General features: G+C 41.5%; 1 protein-coding gene across 3 annotated transcripts; it reads right to left on the bottom strand.

Annotated features, from left to right (window-relative positions):
• Positions 1 to 1,299: 1,299 nt before the first annotated feature.
• LOC113035149 (cadherin-1) lies at positions 1,300 to 26,758 on the bottom strand. 3 transcript variants are annotated; one of them, XM_026190498.1, is made up of 16 exons: positions 26,639 to 26,705; positions 26,360 to 26,469; positions 19,522 to 19,636; positions 18,787 to 18,875; positions 18,335 to 18,436; positions 17,798 to 17,938; positions 16,240 to 16,395; positions 15,999 to 16,140; positions 15,232 to 15,404; positions 14,412 to 14,621; positions 10,338 to 10,493; positions 9,299 to 9,440; positions 8,909 to 9,081; positions 8,064 to 8,147; positions 7,455 to 7,507; positions 5,700 to 7,066 (listed from the first exon to the last, which is right to left on the bottom strand). In XM_026190498.1, exons 2-15 carry the CDS (start codon positions 26,405 to 26,407, stop codon positions 7,490 to 7,492), a joined length of 1,749 nt encoding a protein of 582 aa, XP_026046283.1. In that variant the 5' UTR covers positions 26,408 to 26,469; positions 26,639 to 26,705; the 3' UTR covers positions 5,700 to 7,066; positions 7,455 to 7,489. The 3 variants fall into 3 exon arrangements, with proteins under 3 accessions (XP_026046285.1, XP_026046283.1, XP_026046282.1); XM_026190500.1 differs by lacking the exons at positions 5,700 to 7,066; positions 26,360 to 26,469 and adding an exon at positions 1,300 to 1,837 and having other exon boundaries at positions 26,639 to 26,758; XM_026190497.1 differs by lacking the exon at positions 26,360 to 26,469 and having other exon boundaries at positions 26,639 to 26,758.
• Between the last annotated feature and the right edge of the window lie 494 nt (positions 26,759 to 27,252).

Raw genomic sequence — 27,252 nt, forward strand, 5'->3', positions numbered from 1 at the left:
CAAGTTACTTGAAAAAGGTAATCAGATTACAGCCCATCTCTGGTGCTGTGTGACCTGAAAGCAGCAGGAGAAGGCAGAAGTGCCAAGAAAAGAAGTGCCATTTCAAAGATAAGTCACAATTTGTCTACATTAAGTTTGACACCCCTGTACTAATGCGTCTATTAATTGCCTCCAATCTCTACAAAATGCCGAGGGAAAACGTTTATCTTACTCTCATAAATATTCTCATATTATCCCAGGGTTAAAGCTTCAGCACTGGTTTCCAGTCAGGCTCGGATTTCAGTATAAAACTTTGGCTCTTACTTTTATGGCTTTATAAGATGAGACCTTCAGTTAAGGGAGATTGTGCATTAAGAATCTGAGTTTCAAAACTCTGAAAGCTCACCACACTCTCTACAGATCTGTGACATTCAGCTTACAAGTCATCTGTTCAAAGAGGCATTTGTCTTATGTTCTTTGTTCAGGGCTGGACATTTTCATTACTTTTACCTTGCACTGTCAGTGTCCTTACAAAGGTTCCCCTCATCCCCACCCCAGTGTAAGATCTGTGTATGTGTGCCTGTGTGGGGCAGGACAAAGGCCTAGTCATATTTTTTTCCCCTGTGGTTTCACCTGAAGCCTAATGCAATTGTACGGATGACGAAGTAGGAGAGGGGAGGTGATAGTTGCTCTAGCTCTTGAGTAATCGTTCCAGAGAATCATTTTTAGATAAAAGAGCAGACTGAAGAATTAGTCAGTGTTTTATTTTCACATTCTGTGACAATAGTTCATTTTCTCCTTATTTTAAAACCTCTTCATCCGAGAAACTAGGATTTTTTAGAAGAACATATACATTAATAGCAATATTGTTGTATAAAATTCATTTGGTTCCCACTGTTACCAACCTTACTGACGCCCAAGTAAATATTGGGCCAGTATCGCCAATGCCGATAAAGTGGATGCATCATCAAATTGTGAAATCTGAATGAATTAGTTAGAACCCAGCACATCTACTTGTAGTTTAAATATAGTAATCATACAATTTCCCTTTCGCAGTTTAAGCAAAAGGGTAATTATATCCAGTCAAATCTGAGCCAATATTGGTGTATAAAATTCATTTGGTTCCCACTGTTACCAACCTTACTGACGCCCAAACTGATTCTTTAGCAGTTACTGGAAAACTAATGCAAATGACATCAGTCTGACACAGAAAAGTGGTGACAGCTGCTTTTTCTGAAAAAAATAAAAATGTATATTCATTTAGTTTTTAATAAAAACAAAAAATAAACCTAAAACAACTGTACCAAAGGACCAGAAATAATTATGCTGAAAATGGAAATCCAAAAAGAGATTTTTAGATTTAAGAAAATGCACATTTTGAAAAATCTCCTCATGTTTTGAGGTTGTTCCTTCAAATCATCAGGTAGCAGAGAGACAAAATCTTAATGTTGAAATGCTGAACTCTGAAAGTGCCTGCAGACTGCCATCTCAGGTCTCGAGCTAAATACAGATGACGATGACAACAGAATCGTTTTCCATATACAGTTATGTTGAAACTGTGACGATGACAGAGGGGGAGTTAGAACATTTCCAATAACAGCATCACTGTGAGTGAAAGGGTGATCCACATGATTGCCATTCATATGATGCTCTGCTGCTTTCCTTCTGTACAACTTCCTGTTTCTCCCATGTGTCATTGCCCTGAGGCTTTGTGACTCATGCTGTGATGAGCCTTGTCAGTCATGCTGTGATAGCGGGAAACCAGAAGCTGTGTTGAAACAGTGTTCCCATATCCTGTGATGGTGGTGGGGACTTCTCCTATTGCATCCACACACATGATGTGTCCTCCATTGTTATACTGATAAAAGAAAAAGAAAGAAAATATTATTATCAAAGAACACTGTCTGCATCTCCGCCAACTGTATGAAACATTTAGATTAACTGGTTAACTATCTGTACACGCCCTGCTTCATGGAGTCAAACTCCACACGAACTGCTAACAAATACAAAGTCCTGCTAGTGCAAGGGAAGTTATCTTATATAGAATCAAACACAAAGCGAAACAATGGTCTGTTTTGCAAACGTAAATATAATTTTTGGAAAGTGTTCTTGCCAAACAGTAACAATGAAAAATTCTCTTAATGATAAGGGATTCCAGGAAAGGTTAATATACCACCACGCCTGTGTGCTGGCCTTGTTGCTCTGTGCTTGTTGTCCAAAAACTGCTAAAACACAGCCAGTGTGGCTCACTGGAACATTCCTTTATTATCATGAACACGCACACTGGAGTTTAGTTTAACTCAGTCACACACAAACCACAAAGCTTCGAAGACCATGTTAATCTGCCACTAAAAACAGCCTACTGCCCTACTGTTTGATTAGTCACACTGAGCCCTTTTACAGTCTAACTGTAAATTTGAGCTGTTGTCAAAGATGGAATCTTAAGAAGGAATGGGTGGACACAGGTGCCACAGACAGCAGAAGTGATAGAAGGTCATCACTTTTGTATTAATGTGAGATTGAAAAAGGGGGGTGGCAGCAGCCATTTTGACATGAGGAGGTAAGGTACACACAAAATGAGTTATGGTTTCGTTCTGTTGAGTGTGTCAAAGCTCTCTCAGTGAGCCACTTCAACTTGTAGAGGCAGTAGGCACTAGTAGAGGCAAGCAAACAACTGTTAGCTGGATCTGGATCTGTCAATCATAGCACCCAGGCCTGATGGAGGGCTGGGTTACAAATAAATAAGTAAAAATCAGCCACTATACACTTGTTATGTAGGTGGAAATGTCTTTTGTAACAGGCTGTAAACATTAACGTTATCACTAATATTTTTTAGATGGGCATAGACAGGTTAAGAGCCGGTCTTCCATAATGTAGCAAGCACAACATCCCAGGTTCAATCTCAGGAACAGACTCAAAAGTCCACAGAAAAGTCCACATTATTGAACACGTACGTTCAACAAGCTTTAACCTGCATTGGTTCTGTTTAGATTTCTCTCTCTGATCGTGTGTCACCAGAGTTCAAATGAGTTGAGCTCTCAGCTAACGGCACTGAACATGTTTGCAGTAAATATACCTCAGGCTGCTCACTTCCTGTGCTGACATGTTTTCTCCTGCTGGGAGTGTCTCTAAACATACTGCGCTGCGCTAACAATTTAGCCTAGTACTATGAAGCCAGGATGCTTTCAGAAAAACAACTCTTGTAACGACTTCACTTTAACAATAACCAAAGAGCAAAAAGAAAAAAAAAAAACACATCCATGGAAACTGACTGGCACAAACCAAAAGAATTCCTCTTCATCCCCCCATAACCACATCCTAATCCCTGGCAGACTGGAGCCTGAGGACGAGGCCTGTCTGCTGTTTATCTCTAAGAAATCTTGTGACCACACCTCTAATCTTTACCTCTGCATGTGCTTGTTGTGTGTGTTTAATGGCCTGTCTATTGTCATTCAGGTGCGAGCATAGGTGTGGCTCTTTTTCAGAATTACAGTCATTGACATTAGTAAACACAGGAAGCAAATCCAAGAGTAGGGCAGGAATGGCATTATTCTCTGGTTTTACCTGGTAAAACTATGTCAATGTTTGGTACAAAACCTTCCCCAAATGTTTTTTCAGTAACTGACACACCTCTGTGCCTTTCAGTTAAGCTGTTCCACTGCAAACAGAAGCAAGAGCCTGGCTTATCAGCAGCTGTAAAACTGCCTCACTCTCTGCAGACAGCAGAGGCTTGCTAAACAGGAACAACTGGCTCGCAAGACAATAATATCACATGTGCTTTTATTTCAGGTCTCTTTATCATTCACTTTAAAGTGTCAGAAAGCACAAACAATACCAGCAGTCAAGTCATGCATATTAATGTTTTCTTATTCACAAAATCCTTCCAGCTCCTGTATGTTTCACTTCTCCATAACTGCAAACAGCATGCAGTTAGCATTTAGCTAAAGAGCCAAACATTTTCAAGAGCCAGTATATCTAAAGGAAGTCTGGCCCAGAAACTCAACTCAACTCCATTTGTAAATGTTTGCCAACAAGTTTATCCAGGTGACAGTCCCAGTTTTGTTTCCAGCTGCCTTGAAAGAACAGATAATTATGTAGAACAGGTTTTACGTAGCTTGTTGTTTGTTTCTGTTTGTTATTGTTTCCATTTTCACTGTCTTTCTGCGTAGTTTGCAAATTGAAGTAAACCATTTGTAAACACTGGTGTATTTAAAGCTTTAACTAAGGCAGGAAGAGTGACTACAAAACAAACAGTTTAATCCACAGTTAGTTTATCGCGTATATCTGGCTAATAACCTGCTACCAAACACCCAGCAGACAGACAGGAACATGTTTGAGTCTGAATTCCCGGAATACAGACTACAGACGGCCCACTTGTCTGATCTTGTTTGTTGGAGACTTTGCTTTCAGTTTGATTCCTTGTTTTTTATGGAAGTCCTAATCAAAATGGCTTCAGAAGAAAATCACAAAGGAAAATTTGTAAAAAGAGTTGACAGTGATTCTCTAAATCAGGGGTGTCCAAATCCAGGCCTCAAGGGCCGGTATCCTGCAGGTTTTAGATGTGTCCTTGATCCAACACAGCTGATTTAAATGGCTAAATGACCTCCTCAACATGTCTTGAAGTTCTCCAGAGGCCTGCTAATGAACTGATCTTTTGATTCAGGTGTGGTGACCCAGGGTGAGATCTAAAACCTGCAGGACACCGACCCTCGAGGCCTGGAGTTGGACACCCCTGCTCTAATGGTCAGCATTATTAGAGACCCTTTCACATTAGAGGCCTGTTTGATTCAATGTTCAAATCAAACTTTGTTGTTTAAAAGGGCGTGATGACATCACAGTTGGGGTGGCACACAACTTAAATCTTTTCAGCCTCTTTAAGAGGAGATTGTTGTTCCTCTTCTTGTTTAGGTTGATTTCGTTCAGTTTTTTTGTTTTGTTTTTGGTTTCACTATTGCTATTAAAAATATTCCAAAGATATTGTTAAACAAAATATGTAGCTTGCTTAGTGCAGTTGATATTTGCACACAAGAAGTTAATTCTGAAATTAAAGTTCTTTGGATATAATAAAACTTTAATATGAAAAAGAATATAAAAAAGAAGAAAAAACAACCTAAATGGCAATCCTTCTACCTTTGCCTTCTCTAAATCATGGACAAAGCAAAAAATTGCAAATATCTTTTCCAAAACAACAAATTAACGATATTTTTCTCGTATTATTTCACACATGCATGACCGACAGACTAAATTTTGTAAAGTGAGTGAGTCGCTGTGCTGGCCTGACACAGTGCACTGAGAGCTCAGACCTATAAGTGAAAGCAACATAGTCAGCAGGCTGGACTTCACCGTCTTTAAATAACATGGTGTTACTCCACCAACAAGCTGTGACTTGCAGTGACAGGCAGCCGGGAAGCCTGAACCAGTCGCTGCCCACTGTTGAAATAGGAAAGTTATTATAAAGGTCTATATGGTTTCACTTTTCTTTCCTGTCAGACATGTTAAATGAGGTCGTTTTCTGTTAGTGGTTATACTAATGCATGTGAATTTGTCGCCATCTAGTGGGCAGCAGTGTATATGAATAACATTCAATTGGGCAGACTTTCTTCTTCATGCATGATCAAAATGAACCCAAGTTTACAAAGCAAGAGCACCAAATTAGAGTGTTGTGTTCCTATGCTTTCATGATAGTGTATAAAAAACAGTCCCAGTTTCAACCTTGTGATTTTCAATGCTTAATTTTATTGGCTTTGACTGAAAGGATACAAGAGGCAGCATAGCAAGAGCAAGAGATAGACAGTTACTGTAAAAAAAAAAAAAAAAGAGCAACAATCCCATTTTCCTTTCTTATACATGTATAGTACATATACATTATTTCATTTGTGTTTTATGCAGCAGGCCATATTAAAAGAACTGTGACTATACGGTATTGGGCCACACTGTTAAAAAACTTCCTGGTGATTAACACTGGCTGTTTTGTCACAATGCCATTTTCTGGTGGGTAACCTGGGTTCCCAGCACTCATGTGGTTCTTATGTTGAGACATAAGGTAATATGTCTATAGGTAATAAAAAACCGATATTTGACAAATGTAAAGGTTGGTGCAATGACAGAGATAGTTCTGTTTTCTGATCTTTAGGCTGAATAAGGATTTCTCTGAAGTCAAAGCGGACATGCGTTGATAGTTTTTGCAGGAATATATTTATCTGTGTTAGTCAGTCTATTTGCTGGGAAAAGCTCACTAAAAATGATATGAATAAAAACTATAATTGCAGTAAAACCCTGTTATTAAGTAAAAATAATATGCAGCACCAAGTATATTTTAAACCAGATAATATTGACTGGATTGTGTTTTCAATTCATGAAGTGGTAACTGGATCTGAAATATCATTTGGCATGCAACAGCAAAATGATCCCTGTCATCATACACTTCCTCTACACAACATCCACTTACAAGTTTCTTCTACAAACTTGTAAGTGGATGTAATAGTACTTTATTTTGAGTGTGCATCAAGACAAAGTAACAGTACTTAATTTCTTTGGAATTTAAAGATACTTTTGGACATAACCAACTGAACTTTTATGTTCGGATACCAATACTCTTAATTAGTTATATATGTTTCAGTTACTATAAAGAAGTATATTCCTCAGTGACAGCATGATCATGTTCCAACACATCATCAAATCTATTGTTTATGCAGCTGCTGACTGTGGTTTACACCATTTGAATCTTTTGTTTTCTTTGACAAACAGAGCAAGAAAATCACTTGAAGGAGTGCTCGCTACAATAATCATTGAAAAGAAAAGCAGCAGATACACAGCTCCCCCTGGAAGTTTTCTAAGACACATATGCAGAGCTTCCCACCACCTACAAAATGCTTACATGTGAATAATAACTATGCTGGGAATTTATTGTCACATGATCAGTGACAAACCAGCTTTGATCATTTTAACTGCTCATTCATGCATTCACACCCATTCACATAAGCACTTTTTTCTATGTAAGTGCTTTCTATCTAACATTCACACATGCATATGAAGAGAGCGTCATGTAGAATCAGCCAGTGATAGATGTCTCTGATGTCTTCGTGCTCTGTTTTGGGTAAAACACAACAAAAGTTTCTAGCATATCAATACGGAGCCACCAAACCAGGGTGAACAATGTTTTTCTTCAAGGGGTCAAACTGACTCAGGATCAGTGGAAATGCAGTAAGTGGAACAAATCAGAAATTACTGTTTGTTTATTATTTTAAAAAGCTCCATTTTTGTTTCAATTTTGTTCTATCCAGAAATGTAGATTCTGTAACAGTAAGGTAAGAGTGCCAGCTCCTTGTGGGTTAATTAAGAAGCACTACTTCTTGTCAGAAGTTAGGTGATGTTAATATTAATTCTAGAAATGTTACAATGGGGGAAGTGATGACAATTAGTGTAGTTCACTATTGGACAATTCAGTTTAAAAAATGAGATGTAGTTAAACTTACCAAACAGGAACAGGAGACCTGAAGCTTTTCCAGGACTACTGGCTCTCCACCACCTGTTATTCAAACACAGGCTGTTAAAGTGCCTCTAAAAACAACAACCGACTGCCAACTACCACATTTTGAAAACAAGGGGCAGCATTTTCACAGTGACAATGTTGCTACTGCTATCCTGTTTTTACTTTTGATGTTGGTTTTTAGCCCTCAGTTAATCAAGAAACTTTACGTTTTTCCAAGGTCAATACTGGACATACAAATATCTTTTTAATATGTAGCCTGGTTTTGTACAACATGAAAGCACAGCCCTCCTGATATGGCACAACATCTCATTAACACACCTTGTTTCTCTGCATTATTTTGATAGCTTTAAGCTAATTTTGGATAATCCTGAACTACTATTAAAACACTATTCATGAAAAGTGTTCTCAGAAAACGTGTCAAGGAAAGAGCATTTCATTCCTTTGTAGTAATGCTGACATCACCACACTGAGAGCCACGGTGCCCAACACTGGGCCAGCCCAGAATCTATTTGACACCTCGGCTAAATTTGCAAACGTGGAGTGATTATTAAGACCCTCTAGTGAAAAAGAGAACATTGATGTTATCTCTGACCTTGATGATTACTTGTGCTTGTCCAGATAACCCTTCTCCCTCCATATCTGCTACCTGTACTGTCAGAGTGTACTGTGGATATTTCTGTTGGAGGAGAAATATAATAAGTTCAGCTCATCAACAAGAAGGATAAAACATTCTATCATCAGTTTGTATCCAAAGGAGACTCTGATGAGATACTTCTCTTTTTAAAGTTCAGTGGAATATGCTAACTAATTTCTGTTTACATAGAACTGACAGTGTCATGTGACAACATCCCAGCAGGACAAAGTTTTCAAGTTGATTATTGGCAACAGGAATATATGGAATCAAGCTTTTTTCTGAAACCAGAAAGAGCTGACAGACACTTTGGTACATTTTAATGTTGCAGATTCATCTAATGCTATAATGCTGTCCACCCTATGAAGCTAACCACTAACTGTGTGGTAGCATAGGCAGAATGAGAGCCAGGGAGTTTATTTTCCAGTTGCACTCAGAAGAGACAGTTTTATTTCATTTTTGAACATATATCTTTGAGACAGCACCAGATCATATTTAACTTTGTCTACACTGACACACCTGTGTTAGCCTACTTGAATTAGTGGACATAAGTGGACAGATATCAGCTAAACAAGTAAAATGGAATGAAGTCGTGATCTTTTCCTGCTTCTTTGATACAATTTGCTGTTTGTCAAAGCTGTTTTTAATTTGTAAAAAAGTGGTACAGGGGAAAAGAAAAGTTAAAACTGCCAACTTAATAGTTGTTCTTTTTTTTTCTAAATCCCTTGTATGCCAGTCACAAGTGGGTCCCCTTATCCCGAGCTGGCCAGTGTGCTTACTGTCACTGAATGCGTTAGAAGGCTAACCTCTCTGTCTAGTCCAGTGCCAGCAACACTGATGGCTCCAGTAACTGAGTTGATTTCAAACATGTTGTCACTGGGCAGCTGCGGGTCCTGCCTCAGAATACGGTAACGGATATCTGAGTTGGCATTATCTGGTTCATCAGAATCTGTAGCCTCGACCTTAATCACTTCAGAACCTGGAGAGAAAGAATTCAGAAGTAGGAATTAAGAACAGTCATTCAGGCTTTGTTTATCTTTTATTTATAGTAGGTTTACAATGTACACATCCCACTTTACTGGAGCTAATTACACATAAAGTACCTTGTAACTATTAGCAACCGATTCCTTTTTCTCCTGTAAAAGTGAAACAAGCACACATGACAAGCAAGCTTAAATTAAAAACACTATCAGTACCTTGTGCTGAGTTTTCAGCAACTTGTCCCTCAAAGGTGTTTTGAGAGAAGACAGGTTTGTTGTCATTCTGGTCGATGACTTTAACTGTAACACTCATGACCTCCTGGTGATCTCCACTTTCTGCCACGACATGCACTTGTAGCTGCCAATATACAATCACATTAAAATTATGCTGTTCAAAAAAAGAATAAACAATGTACATTAATGCTTTTATTCAAAATAATAGGAACATTTTGGGGCTTTATTGGATAGAGAAAGTGTAGATAGACAGAGAGAAGGAAAGACATGCAGCAAAGGGCTGCGGGTCATACTCAAACCACACCTGTTGCTGCTGCTGTGGTAAATAAAATAAAAAAATCTGTCAGCACAACTCTTTGGGCTTAAATTATTAGAAAGACTTCTGATAGCTCATTGCTCAGACTATGTTTTAATTATAAAACAAAAGGTTATAATCTATTTTCTTACAAAGAACTACCATAAATATCTTTGGTAGATAGTGAAACATCCACACTCTCCTGTTGTCTTTCTGTGACTTAATACTTTGATGCAGTATAAATGGGAGAGAAGCTATAAAACTTGTAAAACGTGTTCATCTGGACGTAACATTTAAGTGGAAGAAATATTGGCCATGAGTACCATCCAGAGAGAGTTGGGGAATGGCTGCAACCACAGCATTGTAAGATGTTGAAAGATGGTGGACAGGGAGGACGCTGGGTTGAGCAGGAGTCAAGGAGCCTGTTTATGTGAACCACCTCTGAACTGAAGAGGGGGCCTAAGGTTTACATCTCTCACTGCAAATTCATTTGTATTTTAATTTAGATTCAAATAGCATTTACATTCTGAAGCAGTAACCTTATTTTATTCTTATGTTAATACATCAATAGATTCAGTTACTTTTGCATAAAAACACTGCTTTCAAGTGGTCCAAGAGTACATTTCAGAGCTTGTACTTTTTCACTTTCACTTAAGTAAAGAGGTTGATTCAGTACTTTTACCTTTACTGGAGTATTTTTTAAACACAAGAAAAATGTCACTTTACCTTATAATGGGCTACTTCCTCTCTGTCGACTGGCTGTGTGACATACAGACTGCCAGTGTCTCTATTCATGGTGAAAAGGGCAACAGGAGGCTGATCAGCTCCTGGACCAGTGATGCTGTAATGTAAATTCTGCTTTTGATGTTCATCAGACCGTATCTAAACAAAACACACCAGGATTAGGTTAAACCACTCTCACTGACTACAGTTATAATATTGCACAACAACTATTGTAAAGCAGTTGTGCAGAGGTCTTTAGCTGTACTTTTTTTAAAAAACATTATTAGCCCATTATTAGTTTTAACAAATGTTACGTAATACACTATGGACATAAAAAAATAATACATAATGATAAAACAGAAAACAAAACAAACCATAACAGAAGGTAAGGGCAGATATACAAATCAAGTTAGCACTTCAAGCCGTTAAGTCCACAGTGTATACGTTACAGTTCACCAAAACGCTGTAGAATTTTGACCATATGGACCAAAACTTGTCCAGTTTATTTCTTAATGCACAAGTTATTTCCTCCATAGATAGTATAGATGTCAGTCCATTAAACCACTGAGATAGTCCACATATTTTTAGATTTTTCCAACACATAGCAACACAGCGCTTGGCTTCCAAAAGTCGATCGTTAACAGAGCTCTATTGTTTGCAGCAAGTACAAAATTATTTGTGTATATATTTAAAATACACATGTTGGGATCAAGTGGAATCACATCACCAATGATTGGACAGATTTATTACCTTTTCCCAAAAAACGTTCACATGTGGACATTCCCATATACAGTGAAATAAAGAACTCCTATCCACGCCACACTATTGTCTTGTTAACCATTTATGTTGAAGTAGTTTGGATTAATTGTCTGACTCTGGGCCAAGAAGCATGATTTATACCAATCGTCATCTGATATATCCATTTGCAAATCATTCCTCCAAGCCTCTAAAATAGACTGCGTTGATTCTTTGGAATTTTCCATAAATAATTTGTACAATGCAGAAACTTGGCCTCTCTTATTTAGATGATTTATAACTGTATTCTCTAGAGAGGAGTAGGTGGGGATTTCAAAGCTGTTACCTTGTGTGGTTAAGATAACATTTCTTAATTGAAGAAATTTAAAAAGAAATGTTTGACAGGAATAGAAAATGTACTTCTAAGCTGTTCAAAAGCCATAAGCGTATTATTCCTAAACATATCAGACACTTTTCTTATACCTTGACCGAACCAAAGTTTAAAGCCTGCATCCGCCCTACCAGGAGGAAAGCTGTTATTTCCAAATATTGGAGTGAACCTAGAAAGTTGTGACGTTTCTCCCAAGTAGTTATGTGTTTCATACCAGATCATTACAGTGTTTTTAAAAAAAGGGGTTCTTAGTTTGCTTAAGTAGTGCTTTCCTGTTGGCTGAGTAAAGATATAAGTTAGGGGGAATTTTGATTTCTGTAGACTGCATAGAAACTCACGCTGGAGTCTGCTCATTAGCAAAATAAAACATTGCCACTCTGATTTGAGCAGAAGTACCACGTTAAATTAGGAAGTTGTAAACCCCCTCTTTCATAAGGAAGGTATAGTAAGGAGATTCTGAGCCTTGGTCTTTTGCTATTTGAGATAAAGTTTTGGAATTGTTTTTGCAAATCTTAAAAGAAAGATTTTGGTCGGGAGAGAGATATTGATTGAAAAAGGTAAAGATATTTGGGCAAAATTTACATTTTTAGTATATTAATACGATCAGTTAAAGATATAGGTAATTTCGTCCATCTATTTAGGAGTGTAGTAACTGACGTCGTTAAGGAATTATAATTGGATGCAAGAATATTTTCAATTGAGGGAATTAATTTCACACCTAGATAAGTAAACCCATGTTCAGATTGCAGAAAGGGAGGATTTTGCAGAAACTGGAGGACTTTGTCGTTCATTTTTATTCAAAAATAATATTTCAGACTTTTTATTTTGTAACCAGAAAATGTACTACGGTAAATGTATTAATGAGACTTAATATGGATGGTATTGATTTGTTTAAATTGGTGCAGAACAGGATCATATCATCTGCATATAGGGCAATACGGTGGTCAACATTGCCTACTTTAATTCCTGATATGTTTTTATGATTCCAAATTGGCATTGCAAGAGACACAATTGCCAAGGTGAACAAGAGAGGTGACAAAGGGCACCTTGTGTAGTACCACGATAGAGTCTGAATGGTGTGGAAAAAAGACCGTTAGTTAAAATCTCTTCTTGAGGATTGGAGTATATCAATTGAATCCATTTTAAAAATCTGTTTCCAATACCAAACTTTCTCAAAACTTCAAATAAAAATGGCCATTCAATCCTGTCAAAGGCTTTTTCATCATCCATTGAGATTAATGCATTGTCTCTGGTCTATTTTTTCTCATAAATGATCTTCATGACCCTCCGTATATTGTGAAACCTCTACCTCCCCTGGATAAAGCCATTCTGGTCTGAGTGAATCATATTAGGCAAGAGTGTCTCTAGTCTCGTAGCTAATAATTTGCAAAGTATCTTTTAATCAACAGTGAAATTGGTCTATAAGAACTGCAATTAATTGCTGGCTTTCAATAAAAGGTTTCAGTAAAAGTGTAATTGTTGCAATATTACATGGAGGGGGGGAGAGACCCAGATTCAAATGATTCCTGATACATATCCAATAAGGGCTGGATCAAACTGTCTTTAAATATGTTGTATATTTTTATTGGTATCAGTATTGGTATAATCAGGTCCAGTTTTACCCCCTTTCATGTTCCTTATAGCATTATAATTTCTTCTACTCTTATATTAAGCCCTAGTTCATCCATACCGTTCTAGGAAAATGCAGCTGATCTAAAAAAAAAAAAATCATTTTTTTAATTAAAATGAATTTAAATGCTCAGTTTTGTATAGCTGTTTATAAAAAGTGCAAAAAGAGTCATTAATATGTTTAGGATCAGCTGTGATCTGTCCTTCATCTGTAGTTACAGAATTTATTGTTCGTCTGAGCCTGTTAAATACGCCAAGCCAGTATTTTACTTGCTTTTTCATCCTGTTCATAATATGACTGTTTCAGTCTTATTAAACTGTTAGTAGCTTTATTTAATGACAAAATATTGAATTTAGCTCTGAGTTTATTTAACTCTAGAATTGGAGCATTAGATTTGGATATAAATATCTCTTCCTCAATGTCTTTTGCCCTCTCAGGAAAGCCTCCCATTTTAAAGTAGCCGTGGTTTGAGTTGTATTATAAGCAAAGTAATAATCTATTTGCTTTCCAATGTGTTCCAAGAATTCTGGATCTTTCAACCAGAAAGATTGCAGTCGCCATCTAGTGGTAAATAATGGTAAGCTGGGTAAATATAGTTGAAATGAAACGGTGGAGTGATCTGATATGACAATACTATCACACCAGGATTTAGTTACCATGGATACCAAGGATGCAGAAAGTAAGAAATAGTCAATTCTGGAAAAGGTCCCATGAGTGCTAGAGTAGCAAGAGAAAGTAATCTTATCTGGGTGCATGTTTCTCCAAACATCAACTAAATTGAATTCAGTCATAAATTGTAGTATTTCCTTTCTAGACTGCTTATGAGCTGAATTGACTCCACTTGATTTATCAACACTTGAATAAAGTGTGCAATTAAAATCTCCCCCAATAATGATTTATCCTGGAAATAACAAAACAGATTTCTAAAAAAAGATGGGTTGTCATTATTGCATTCATATGTATTAAGTTCAATTTGTGAGGCTATCTCACATTGGACAATAAAATATCTGCCATAATAATCACTAATAATGTTAACAAGGTTAAATGGTACTGAGTTATGAATTAGTGTAATTACGCCTCTGGATTGAGAATTATATGAAGCATGAATAATGTGACTCGACAAATTAAAGCTCAAGTAATATTTTTACAAGCGACCCACCTAACTGCTGATGACACTATTAGAGTAAGGAGACAATGGCCGGATTCGATTCATAACTTGTTTCAGTTTAACCAGTTTATTCAACCTTCGAGTAAACCAACACGGAGACATCCTGTGCAGAAACAAAAGTCTGAAGTTAATTTCAGAATCAGATTCTCTTACTTCAATTAACTTAATAGGATAGGGTCCTCTGTTGTTCTCAGTGAAGAAAATAGCTGGAAAAACACGTGCAGTGTTTGGTTCCACGTTGCTGCTGCTGTCAGGAGCATTACTGCTGCCATCTGTCACCGTGAGGATGACTTTTGTTTGTCGAGTTAACCCTTCTCCCGCCATATCTGATGCTTGTACTGTCAGAGTGTACTGTGGATATTTCTGGTAAGATACAGACATCAGCTCATCAACAGGAAGGTAGAAACACTGACATCGGTTTACAGACTGTAACACAGCCTTCAGACGGACTAAAGCTCTTCATCTATGAAGGCCGATTCTGCTGAAAAGCTGAAGTTTAACTTGTTTAATATTTTACTTATGACAAACATGATGCTTTTGAGAGGCGTGACCAAACTTAATAAAATAAAGTATTCCTTGACCATTTGGCACGAGGCTGTTTGTTGTTGCTCTGTGAAGTCAGTCGCAAAGAGTTTTACGATGCTGCACCAAAAACAGATTTCTCTGATCTGCCATAGTTTGCATGGAAGACACAGATTTATCTGACAAACTATTTGCCAAGTAGGAATTGTGTGTCCAGAGGCATGACACAAACCAGAAATGTAGACTGATAAACTATAACTATACTTCAGAGGCTGTGTCAAATTTGAGTTTCATTATCAAAAAACAAAACATGTTTTTTTGCAGCACCCTCTTTGTGACTGATCTCTAGCAGTGACAGGCAGACTACTGATCCTGATTCATTACAAAATGTTTTTTCAGCCCTTAGGTGTAAGAGGACACTTGTGTTTTAAATGCGTTTAACAGGTTTTACCTCTCTATCCAGTCCTCTACCAGTGATTCTGATGCTTCCAGTAATTGGGTTGATTTCAAACATGTTGTCAGTGGGCAGCGGTGGGTCCTGGTTCAGAATACGATAGCGGAGCTCTGAGTTGTCAGTATTTGGCTCATCGTCGTCTTTGGCCTCAACCTTAACCACCTCAGTCCCTGGAGTGGAGGAAATAAAAAAGAAGTTCCTGAAGGTCTTCACACTGCTTCATTTACAAGATTTTCTGAATAAAATGGACGTAATGCAAAACGTCTGCTAATTTCCTTCCAACCCAATTCATTCTCTGGTGCTTTCGGCGTCATTTTGATTATCTTTAAGTCTCTGGTATCTTGAGATTCCTTAAATATAGTGGACGTGGAGAAACCTCCATCACGGATAACAATTATAAATAATAATGGATTGTATTTATATAGCGCTTTTCGGGGCACTCAAAGCACTTTACAATTCCACTATTCAGTCACTCTCACATTCACACACTGGTGGAGGCAGCTACAGTTGTAGCCACAGCTGCCCTGGGGCAGACTGACAGAAGCGAGGCTGCCATATCGCACCATCAACCCCTCTGGCCAACACCATTAGATGGTAGGTGAAGTGTCTTGCCTAAAGACACAACGACCGAGACTGTCCGAGCCGGGGCTCGAACCGGCAACCTTTCAGTTACAAGACAAACTGCCAACTCTTTGAGCCACGATCGTCCAAAAACAAAGAAAACTACCTAAGAAGTCCAGAGGCAATAAGGTTTCTATACATACCGATGGCCGTGGCCTCAGCAACATTTGCGTTGTACTCCACCGTAAAATAAGGTTTGTTGTCGTTCTGGTCGATCACAATGACTATAATCTCCATGGGTTCCTCAGCTTGTCCTGCTCCGGCAACCATAGCATGTGCTTCAAACTACACAGACAGAAGATTTTAAGTTTAGATTCACCCACACACACACTTTTCCAATGGGGATCAAAATGCAATAATCAGGTACGAAGTGAGGATGATTACCGTGTAACTGGCTGTTTCCTCTCTGTCGAGTGGTTGTGTTACATACAGAATGCCCGTCTCTCTGTCCAATGTGAAACGACCAACAGGAGGCAGATCAGCTCCTGGACCAGTGATGCTGTAAAACATCTTCCTTGTTCTGTCTTCACTAGAGCGGATCTGAACAAAAATACAACAGAACTGAGTCAAACCACTGACTCCAACAAAAGTTAGCGTTGAACAACAGCTACAGCAAAGAGATACCTGAGGTAGAAGATGGGTTCCAATTTTCTACATGCTGTTATTGGGATTGTAAGAAAAACAAGACAGCCCCCATAATCTTATAATTACAATACTGTATTTGGTTAAAATTTCCGATTGTTCAAATATGTTATTTTCTTTAGTTGTAAGATAATGTGTGCCCCAGTCTCAAATGAGGAGAATTATTCCTCTGTTACACCACAAGAGGGACCATCTCCTGAAATGAGCAGCTCTGGCTGCCAGGCCACTCACCATGAGGCAGTGTGCCTAACGAACGCTGTGTGAGACTGTGTACAAACCTGTAACTATGTGCATATAGTTGCAGAATATACAGTAAAGGCAGACGCACAAAGCTAAACTGGTTTCTATTTCTTTTAATCTAAGTGTGCAACAGGATCATTCAATAAGGCATCTTGTGATCTCTGAATAAGGAATTATTTTGATATCAAATCTTATTACTGAGTTTCGTTGTGGCACACGTGGGACAGTTTTCTCTCTCGCTGATCATCTAACTAATAATCAATGAAATCTGAATGCTGCTTATTTTAACAACCAAACCTGACTGATGTATTACTGGAGACATGAGTAACTGCAGGTTAGTGGTTCTTTTTTTGTCAAAATCTGTTCTCTGTTGTTGTTGTTGTTGTTTTTAAATATAATTTTGTTTTACATTTATATGGATGAATCTGAGACTGAATGGTTGTCTGTGTCTCTGTGTGTTGGCCCTGCGACAGACTGGCGACCTGTCCAGGGTGCACCCCGCCTCTCGCCCTCTGACAGCTGGGAAAGGCTCCAGTGCCCCCCGCGACCCTGGAACGGATAAGCGGAAGCGAATGGATGGAGGGATTTATATGGATGCTTCCTGTTTGTTTTTGTTTCCCGAGTCTTTAATTCAATAGTTTTTGGAACAAATAATCTGCCCATTGTGCACAGCCACGTTTTAACTGGTACAATCACACACAGACATTTTACAGTTGTTCTTTTTCAGTTCAGTTCAGTTCAGTTCATTTTTATTTCAAACATTTCAAACATGTGCCTTCACAATCATTACAAAATATCATTCCATTATTTGTTTGAAAAGGAGTAGGCTGAAGTATTTACTTATTTGTCCCTACCCCCTCAGTTGTTCTTTTCAAAACAGTATTTTAATGATTGCCAAACAGAGTTGCTTTCAAGTGGCATTTGAAAATGACAGCAAATGTCAAAACGAGTATACCCACTGTAAAGAAAGCCAAATGGAAAAGATCCTGTCGCGAAAACAACAAATTGAAATACACTTTAGAATAAATGTTTTGCCACAAGATAATTGAGGTCCCCTTACCTGAGCTACTTTCAGGGGATAGGTTCCTCTCTTATTCTCAGTAACACTGAGTGGAGGAATAACCCAGTCTCTCTTCCTCCTCCTCAGCCCTTCACCTGGCTTGGGAAACTGCAGAACAGGCACCTGAGCATCAGCTGCATTCTGGGAAAACAAGCAGACATTTTATAGAAGAACACTTCCAGAAATGGATCAAGTGCAATGAGGAGGATGAGATACATTCGATGTACTAGGATTATGTTGACTGTCAAAGGTGGCTGTAACAACAAGAGTAGCTCTGTAACCCACTAACTAAATGTAACCGACCCTTACATGTGCAGCCACACAGTGTTAAAGAGAAACAGCTCTTTGTGTCCAGAGCCTTAGTTTTGTATTCAAAGTCATTAAAAAGGTACTTGAGGTTTCATGCTCTAAGTAAATAACAGTACGATGTAAGCGGGATATTTTCCTTAAAAAAAATTATTTCGAGAAGAAGAAAAAATTGGTTTTCTTTTGTCTCTTATCTGACTGCTGAGCCCACTTTAATATAGTGATGCTCACCATGCTCACACTGACAGGAATGGTCAGTTTTAGGCCTTGTGAGTCCCAGGAGTGGATGAAGAAGTCATGGTGTCCTTCATGAAGATAAACTGCTCTCTTTACCTGAAAGAAAACATTTTTTATAGATTTTTAAAGAAGCTAACATGTAAAAAACATTCAGAATTTGTCAAAGTAAAATTCAGTGATGTCCGTTAGCAGTCTATGATACAGTGCTCAGTCGTCGAAGAAACTTTTGCTCCTCTTTAAATATGTTGCAACATTTCAGCTTTCATGTCAGCAAAAGCTAAAATATCCTCAGAGCTAGAAATGCTCAGTTCTTTTCAGCAAAAAATCCCACAAACACTAATTAATCTAACATTGTCAGAGATATTTGCTGCAGTACATTCAAGTGTTTACTACTTTCTGTTTACCCACAAAAACAGTACCAAGCAAGTCTTTGAATCTGCACTCACCATCAGTACACCGTCTGTCTTTACTACAAAACGTTTGTCAGAGGTGTCAAACAGAAATCTTGTGCGATCTGTGCAGTCAGTGAAGCCCACTGAGAACAGAGAGAGAATAGTTATTGTTTAATTACTGGAGTTCATGAAGAGAAAGAAAAATAAGTGGCACGTCTTAAATGCATAAGAACAAAGTAATAAAAACTGTTGTTAAATCAAATAGAAGTTAAGAAATATCCTATGCTTTGAAGGTCTATGAAGACTCATGTATCAAAGCTGCAGAAAAATTGGTATTAGTTGATATCATGCCTGGTATTACTTCGGCTACTCTATAAGTATGTTAACTGGTCTAGTCTTATTACACCTCCTACATATCTGCAAGCTGCTTTGAAACCAACTTCAGCTTCAGGTGTGGTGAAATGTGCACATGTGATGTGAGATGTTTTGTCATCATTGTAGCTGTGCATGACAAACAAATATTTTGATTAATATATTTTTGGTATGGTGACGTAGTGGTTAATACTTTGGCTCACAGCAAGATGGTCTTGTGGTACAAACCCAGGAGCTCCAGGTGCAATAGTTTTCTCACTTGTGAAAAATGTGTTTAAGAAATTTCATCCCTGAAATTCTCAGCTATTTGAAATGTGCTGTTTGCTTTTAACCTGTTGATGGCCTCTCAGAAACAAATCCCTACTAACTGCAACTTTAAACCACTACTAACCAATATACAACCATTTCTGTTATTACCTTTGCCCAGTACTGTGCCTCTTGTCAGGTAGTTTCTCGTCACACTGAAAGTGAGCTGATCTGACTGAAACCCAGGTACACATACTGGCTCCTCAGCAGTCACTAAATTTGGAGGCTAGGACAGAAGAAACAGCATTTTAATGGTTGCCACGAATGATTCAGATTCCTTTAAACAATTACTTGTGCATGCAGTTGTAGGTAGATCATCAGAGACATTACAGAGTTTTCAAAAGTATCACCAAGCAAGAAAAAAAGAACTTATCAGTGCGGTTACTTTCTGGTTCCCAGCAAAATAAGAAAAAAGTGTTTATAAGTAGGACTTCCCTGGTGTAGGCACAGGACGCAGGATGTTTAGTAGCAACATGTTTCAGTCAGCCGTGTGGTGTTGTGAGAATGAGGACCCAAAATGCAGGCATTGGCTGTGATGCAAGTGAGCTCTTTATTACACGAGGTGAAAAACAACAAAAGCGAGGATGACAAGGACAGAACTAAAACATAGCCTAAACTGGGGAAAAACTAGACAACACAAACACACAAACCTAAAACCATACAACCTCTGGACGAAGATCGGAAATGTCACAGAGAATGTTGGGCAGACAGATGCAGAAATTTCACCAGGTTACACAGACCAGGTGACAAGGAACACAGGCAGGCACACACTATAAACAGGGCTGCACATAAGTGGTCCGCGTGCGCTGTCAAAATAAAAGAGGTGCACCAGATAAGAAGTTGAAACGCGTGTTTGCGTACATAAGATTTTCTGGAGGAGGATAGACATTTGTTTAGAACTCTTAAAGATGTCGAAGAAGCTCCTTTAAGCAGTTACTGTGATGTTCCTCCACCTCCAAAGAAATGTCAGGAGTCCAAACCGCAAAAGAAGCGCGTATTTCTAGAAAAGTGGTTGCAGAAGGTGAGCTGGCTTCAAACAAATGATTGCGCGCACAGAATGTGGCGCAGAATGTGCCGCATACTCCCATACAACTTATGTGCACCCCTGACTATAAATACAGACAAGGTAACGAGGGAATGACATAGCAGAGGGGAACACAGCTGCACCTAATTAGACAAGACAAGGAAGTAAAACAGAATAAACTAACATGAGACAGGACCTTTCAAAGTAAAACAGAAACTTCACAAACACAAGCTCAGGGACATGAACAGAGCAGAGGGGGAGGACTCAGGCAACCAAAATCAGAAACAACTAGAACATAAGATAATAATAATACCAAACACAAAACGACCCAGGACCATGACAAAATCAGTGTTATTTGTTATCTATCCCTTATATTTGTTATCGTCCTCCTGGGTCTTACAGAGTTTCTGTCTGTTTGCTCAGACTTTTTATCTGATTTAGTGCTCAGCTCAGTAAAATAATTATTGTGGGTGATTTTAACATCCATGTAGATGCTAAAAATGACAGCCTCAACATGGCATTTAATCTGTTTTTAGACTCAATCGGTTTCTCTCAAAATGTAAAAGAACCCACCCACCACTTTGATCACACTCTAGATCTTGTTTTAACATATGGCATAGAAACTGAACATTTAACAGTGTTTCCTGAAAACCCTCTCCTGTCTGATCATATCCTGATACCATTTATATTCACAATAATTGATTACACAGCGGTGGGGAACATCCATTGTTATCGTCCTCTATACCTTTTTACCAACACAGAGCAGAACAGCTTCCTGAACACTACTCCAACAGAGGTTGATTACCTTGTTAATAATTTTAACTCTTCTAAGTATGCCTCTGGATACTGTAGCTCCTGTGAAAAATAAGGCCTCAAATCAGAAGTACTTGAATCCCTGGTATAACTCTCAAACACGTACAACTGATACTTTGATACTTATTTAGTCTTTTTGTCCAATTGATCGTTCAGTCAGGTTTCAGAGCTCATCACAGCACAGAAACAGCTTTAGTGAAGGTTACAAATGATCTTCTCTTGGCCTCTGACAGTGGACTCATCTCTGTGCTTGTCCTGCTAGACCTCAGTGCAGCGTTCCATACTGTCGACCATAATATCCCATGAGAGCGATTAGAACATGCTGTAGGTATTACAGGTACTGCGCTGCAGTGGTTTGTATCATATCTATCTAATAGACTCCAATTTGTGCATGTAAATGGAGAGTCCTCTTCACACACTGAGGTTAATTATGGAGTTACACAGGGTTCAGCGCTAGGACTAATTCTGTTTACATTATACATGCTTCCCTTAGGCAGTATCATCGAAGACATCGAAGCATACATTTTCACTGCTATGCAGATGACACCCAGCTCTTGTCATGGTCCTGGGCCATGTTGGCCCAGTGTTCTTAGTTTTCTTGTATGTTTGTATTTTGTTCCTTGCTTAGGCCATGTTTTCTGAGTTGCCCTGTTGTGTTGTTCCCTAAGTGTTTTCCCTTCGTGACTCTCACCCCCTGTGTGCCCCTCTGTGTATTCATGAGCCCTAGTCCCCTTTCGTGTTTATTCCGTGTCTCCCCTGCCCGTTATGTTGGTGTTCTCCCCGTGCTCTCTCTCCTCCTGTCTGAACCTCTGTACTTCCTGTTTCACCTCTACCGTCAGTGTTGTGTTCACTCCTGCCATGTCCCGTGATTATTATCAGTGTCACCTGTGTTCCCCGTGTGCTCCCACTTCCCTCATTAACCCTCTGTGTATTTATGTCTGCGTCTCCCTCAGTTCTGTGTCGCGTTCTCCCTCATGTTGTGTGGGTCTTCCTGTGTCTTCCTGCGAGTGTTAGTTTACTTTTCCCAGTTAGTTCTGTATGTCCTGTGTTCTGCCATTCCAGCATTAAAGCTGTGATTTTGAGTTCATCCCCGTGTCTGTGAGTTTTGCGTTTGGGTCCTCCTCCTGCCTGCCACACAGCGAATCATGACAGAAGAACGCGACCTCGACATGGACCCAGCGATTCACAACCCCTCCGCTGAGCTCCGTGAGGATCTAATCCACACGGTGGTATATGACTGTCAGAAGTGGTTGACGCTGCCAAGGGGAGGATCTTAGCCAGCCGTCTACAGCGGATGGTGTCCGGACTCCCCTGGTTATTCGGCGCGCTACACCCCCGCATCCGGGACTTCCTCGTGTCCACCATGGGCATCCGCCCGGAACTGCCTCTCCGGTGGGAAGAGTCGGAGGACGCTCAGTCCGGTCCGCTGGAGGATTCGCGGCCCGGCTCAGCTCCTCCACCATCCCGGAGAAAACGGCGTTCACGCCGCCGTCGCACCACCCCACAGCCGGACATTCGGACTTCTAATTCACCTGCTGTGGTGAGTGAGGACTCTGTGTCTTTTCCAGACATTATGACTGTTCATTCAGGAGCTGTGTCTTGTGTGGCGGATGTCAAAGCGAGCTGCTTATCGCCTGTGCAGCTACCAGCGGCTCAGTTAGCTCCCTCGCAGCCACCCTCAGTTCAGTTAGCTCCCTCGCAGCCACCCTCAGTTCAGTTAGCTCCCTCGCAGCCACCAGCAGTTCAGTCAGCTCCCTCGCAGCCCTTCACAGCTCAGTTAGCTCCCTCGCAGCCCTTCACAGCTCAGTTAGCTCCCTCGCAGCCCTTCACAGCTCAGTTAGCTCCCTCGCTAGCTCAGCCATTAACTCCACCACACGCTCCATTTTCACCTCTACCATCGCTTCAGTCATCAGTTCGGTCTGCCACTCAGTCGCCCTTAGTTCCGTCATCCACACTACCACCTGTTTCCCTTCCACCACCACCATCACTACACCCAGCCATTCAGGCTGCTACTCAGGTAGACATTCAACCCATAGCCCTGCCGTTAATATGCTCTGTAGCTGAGCCACTAGCCGCCCGACCCGCAGCCACTTCAGCCGCTCCTCCACCCGTCACACCTCCACTACAACCATCACTGCAGTCTCTAGCGCAGTCTCCCGCAGCTCTGCCTTCCCCAGTGCAGTCTCCAGTGTCCCCAGTGCAGTCTCCAGTGTCCCCAGTGCAGTCTCCAGTGTCCCCAGTGCAGCCTCCTTTAGCACAGTCACCCACTCAACCACCAGCACCACAACCGTCACTACCTCTAGTTCGTTCCCCCGTGAAGTCGTTAACTCCACCACCTACTCCACTCTCACCACCACCGTTACTACAGACTTCAGTTCAGTCCCCTGTGCAGTCATTTACTTCTCCACCGTTAGCAGCTCAGGTCCCCGTGTGTCCAGCAGCTCAGGTCCCCGTGTGTCCAGCAGCTCAGGTCCCCGTGTGTCCAGCAGCTCAGCTCGCACCTGAACCTTTGGCCCGGTTCCCCGTAGCAGTGCGGTTTTCTAGCCAGCTTAACGTTGAGCCCGGGGTCCCAATTCTCTCTGGCTCTACATCAGCTCCTGCTGGAAGCTCGGATGAGCTCATCCAGAACTCCGTGGCTCCCACGCCGCCATCCACCTCGTCCGCTGGGGGTTCCAGTGAGCCCGGCCAGCACCTCCTCGTCTCCGCTGGAGGGTCCGAGGGGCCCGTTCAGCCTCCTGTCTCCGCTGGAGGGTCCGAGAGGCCCGTTCAGCCTCCTGTCTCCGCTGGAGGGTCCGAGGGGCCCGTTCAGCCTCCTGTCTCCGCTGGAGGGTCCGAGGGGCCCGTTCAGCCTCCTGTCTCCGCTGGAGGGTCCGAGGGGCCCGTTCAGCCTCCTGTCTCCGCTGGAGGGTCCGAGGGGCCCGTTCGGCCTCCTGTCTCCGCTGGAGGGTCCGAGGGGCCCGTTCGGCCTCCTGTCTCCGCTGGCGGGTCCGAGGGGCCCGTTCGGCCTCCTGTCTCCGCTGGAGGGTCCGAGGGGCCCGTTCGGCCTCCTGTCTCCGCTGGAGGGTCCGAGGGGCCCGTTCAGCCTCACGCCGCATCAGCTGGAGGGCCCGAGGAGCCTGTCCAGCCGCCATCTGCGACCGCCTCGTCGTCGCCTGGTCCAGCTGCATCCGCGACCGCCTCGTCGTCGCCTGGTCCAGCCGCATCCGAGTCTTCGTCGTCGCCTGGTCCAGCCGCATCCGAGTCTTCGTCGTCGCCTGGTCCAGCCGCATCCGAGTCTTCATCATCACCTGGGCCAGCCGCATCCGAGTCTTCGTCATCGCCTGGGCCAGCCTCTGCCTGTGCTTCCGCTACGCCTGGGCCAGTCTCAGCCTGTGCTTCTGCTACGCCTGGTCCAGTCTCAGCCTGTGCTTCTGCTACGCCTGGTCCAGCTTTGGCTTCTGCTTCTGCAGCTCCGTCTGGTCCGGCCTCAGCCTCTGCAGCTCCGTCTGGTCCGGCCTCAGCCTCTGCAGCTCCGTCTGGTCGGGCCTCCGAGTCTTCGTCCTCGTCTGGTCCTGCCTCGACTGGTCCTGTGCCCACCAGGCCATGGCCAGCACGCCTGGGACTGGAGGGCCGCCGCCGCCTTCCGCGCGGTCGGCCCCCTGAACTGCTCCGTCGTCTCCTTCGGCGCCGCCGCCGCCTTCCGCGCGGTCGGCCTCCTGAACTGCTCCGTTGTCTCCTCCGCCGTTGCCTTGCGCACGGCCGGCCTCCTGAACTGTTTCCACGTCTCCGCCGTTGCCTTGCGCACGGCCGGCCTCCTGGACTGTTTCCACGTCTCCGCCGTTGCCTTGCGCACGGCCGGCCTCCTGGACTGTTTCCACGTCTCCGCCGTTGCCTTGCGCACGGCCGGCCTCCTGAACTGTTTCCACGTCTCCGCCGTTGCCTTCCGCACGGTCGGCCCCCTGAACTGCTCTGTGTTTGGGTTGTTTTCTTGGGCTCCGGTGTTTGCTGTGCTCTTCTTTTGTTTTCTGTTCCGAGCCCTCCGTCCTGGGCCCCCGCCGCCCGCCCTGGGTTGTTTTCTGTTTGGTTTTGTTTTTCTGTGTTTGGGCTGTCTGGAGCCAGCCCTTGAGGGGGGGGTACTGTCATGGTCCTGGGCCATGTTGGCCCAGTGTTCTTAGTTTTCTTGTATGTTTGTATTTTGTTCCTTGCTTAGGCCATGTTTTCTGAGTTGCCCTGTTGTGTTGTTCCCTAAGTGTTTTCCCTTCGTGACTCTCACCCCCTGTGTGCCCCTCTGTGTATTCATGAGCCCTCGTCCCCTTTCGTGTTTATTCCGTGTCTCCCCTGCCCGTTATGTTGGTGTTCTCCCCGTGCTCTCTCTCCTCCTGTCTGAACCTCTGTACTTCCTGTTTCACCTCTACCGTCAGTGTTGTGTTCACTCCTGCCATGTCCCGTGATTATTATCAGTGTCACCTGTGTTCCCCGTGTGCTCCCACTTCCCTCATTAACCCTCTGTGTATTTATGTCTGCGTCTCCCTCAGTTCTGTGTCGCGTTCTCCCTCATGTTGTGTGGGTCTTCCTGTGTCTTCCTGCGAGTGTTAGTTTACTTTTCCCAGTTAGTTCTGTATGTCCTGTGTTCTGCCATTCCAGCATTAAAGCTGTGATTTTGAGTTCATCCCCGTGTCTGTGAGTTTTGCGTTTGGGTCCTCCTCCTGCCTGCCACACAGCGAATCATGACAGCTCTGTCTATATCGGATCTATACCTGATATTCTGTCCTGTTACCTAACCAACCAAAATTTCAAATTCAATTTGGAAATCGTGGATTCTTTGGGTTAAAAATGTGACAGAGTGCACTGCTTGTCGTGCAGTTGAACCCCATCTTACACTTGAACTCAACTGTAACACACCTCCACAGTGATTTTTCAGAGAATGCTTTACGTATTTCAGCAAGACTATGCCAAATCTTTTTCTGCATGCAATCCAACAGCATGGTTTCATAAGAGCAAGAAGTGTCTGCAGGCTAGACCTTTCAGTCACTTGAATTCAAGAAAAATTCAATTCAGCAGAACTGGAAATGAAATGAGAAACATAGCAAAGGACATTACAAACTATTAAGAATCTAAAATCTTTATCAGTACCGTATAGAAAAAAGTAAAGGCTTCTGAAACTGTAGCAACTGGTCCCATTAAATATAGAAAAGAGTGTTGTTAGAAGAGGTGATGCAGCAGAGTTGTGCTGTCACTGTCATCTATAAACAAAAACTCAATTTTATCCTCAATTTTTAAAAATAGTAAAAGAAATAGTAAAAAAATGTCTTGTAGAACATTTGAACTAATATTCAGTATTAAAATGATTTTGAAAATGCAAAATATGTAATATGATTTAATATATAAATATGTAAGATATCTAATTCTTACCTGAAAAACTGTTAAAATGCACCAAATTACAAACCAAATGCTCCCCATGTCTTTCTCTCAGTGAAGGCAGAGCACAATAACCAATGATCTTGTTTCCTGAGGGTAGTTACAGCAACTGAACATTCACGTAGACGAGTCTACTTTCAGCGCATGACGTCAGCTTGTAGAAGCTCTGGCTCTGTTTTCCTGATATGGTCATGCACACTAAACACACCTGAGCAGACAGATTTCAGTAGTTTCTGTATTTATGAACATGTAACAGACATACAACATACACTCTGCAGCATAGAGAAAGTTCAGCTTCAAAAAATAACTATTAAGAGTAAGTCATGTAACTTCTGTTTGGTCTGTTTGGAATACCATCTGAATAGAATCAGAATTGCAACAGTTTTGTTCTTCAGCATGACAGTGACCCCAAACACACTGCCAGTGCAGTAAACTCATACCTGGATATCAAATACACAATGGAATACTATCAGTCATGAACTGGCCTGCCCACAGGCTGGAGTTCGACATTATTGAAACATTTTGGAGACGTCTTGACAGAGAATGTAACAAAAAGCAGACAACATCCAGATAAGAGCTCTGGAATGTCCTGAAGACCTATCCTGAAA

Source organism: Astatotilapia calliptera, chromosome 13 (genome assembly GCF_900246225.1).
Source record: "Astatotilapia calliptera chromosome 13, fAstCal1.2, whole genome shotgun sequence".
Classification (NCBI taxonomy): Eukaryota; Metazoa; Chordata; class Actinopteri; order Cichliformes; family Cichlidae; genus Astatotilapia; species Astatotilapia calliptera.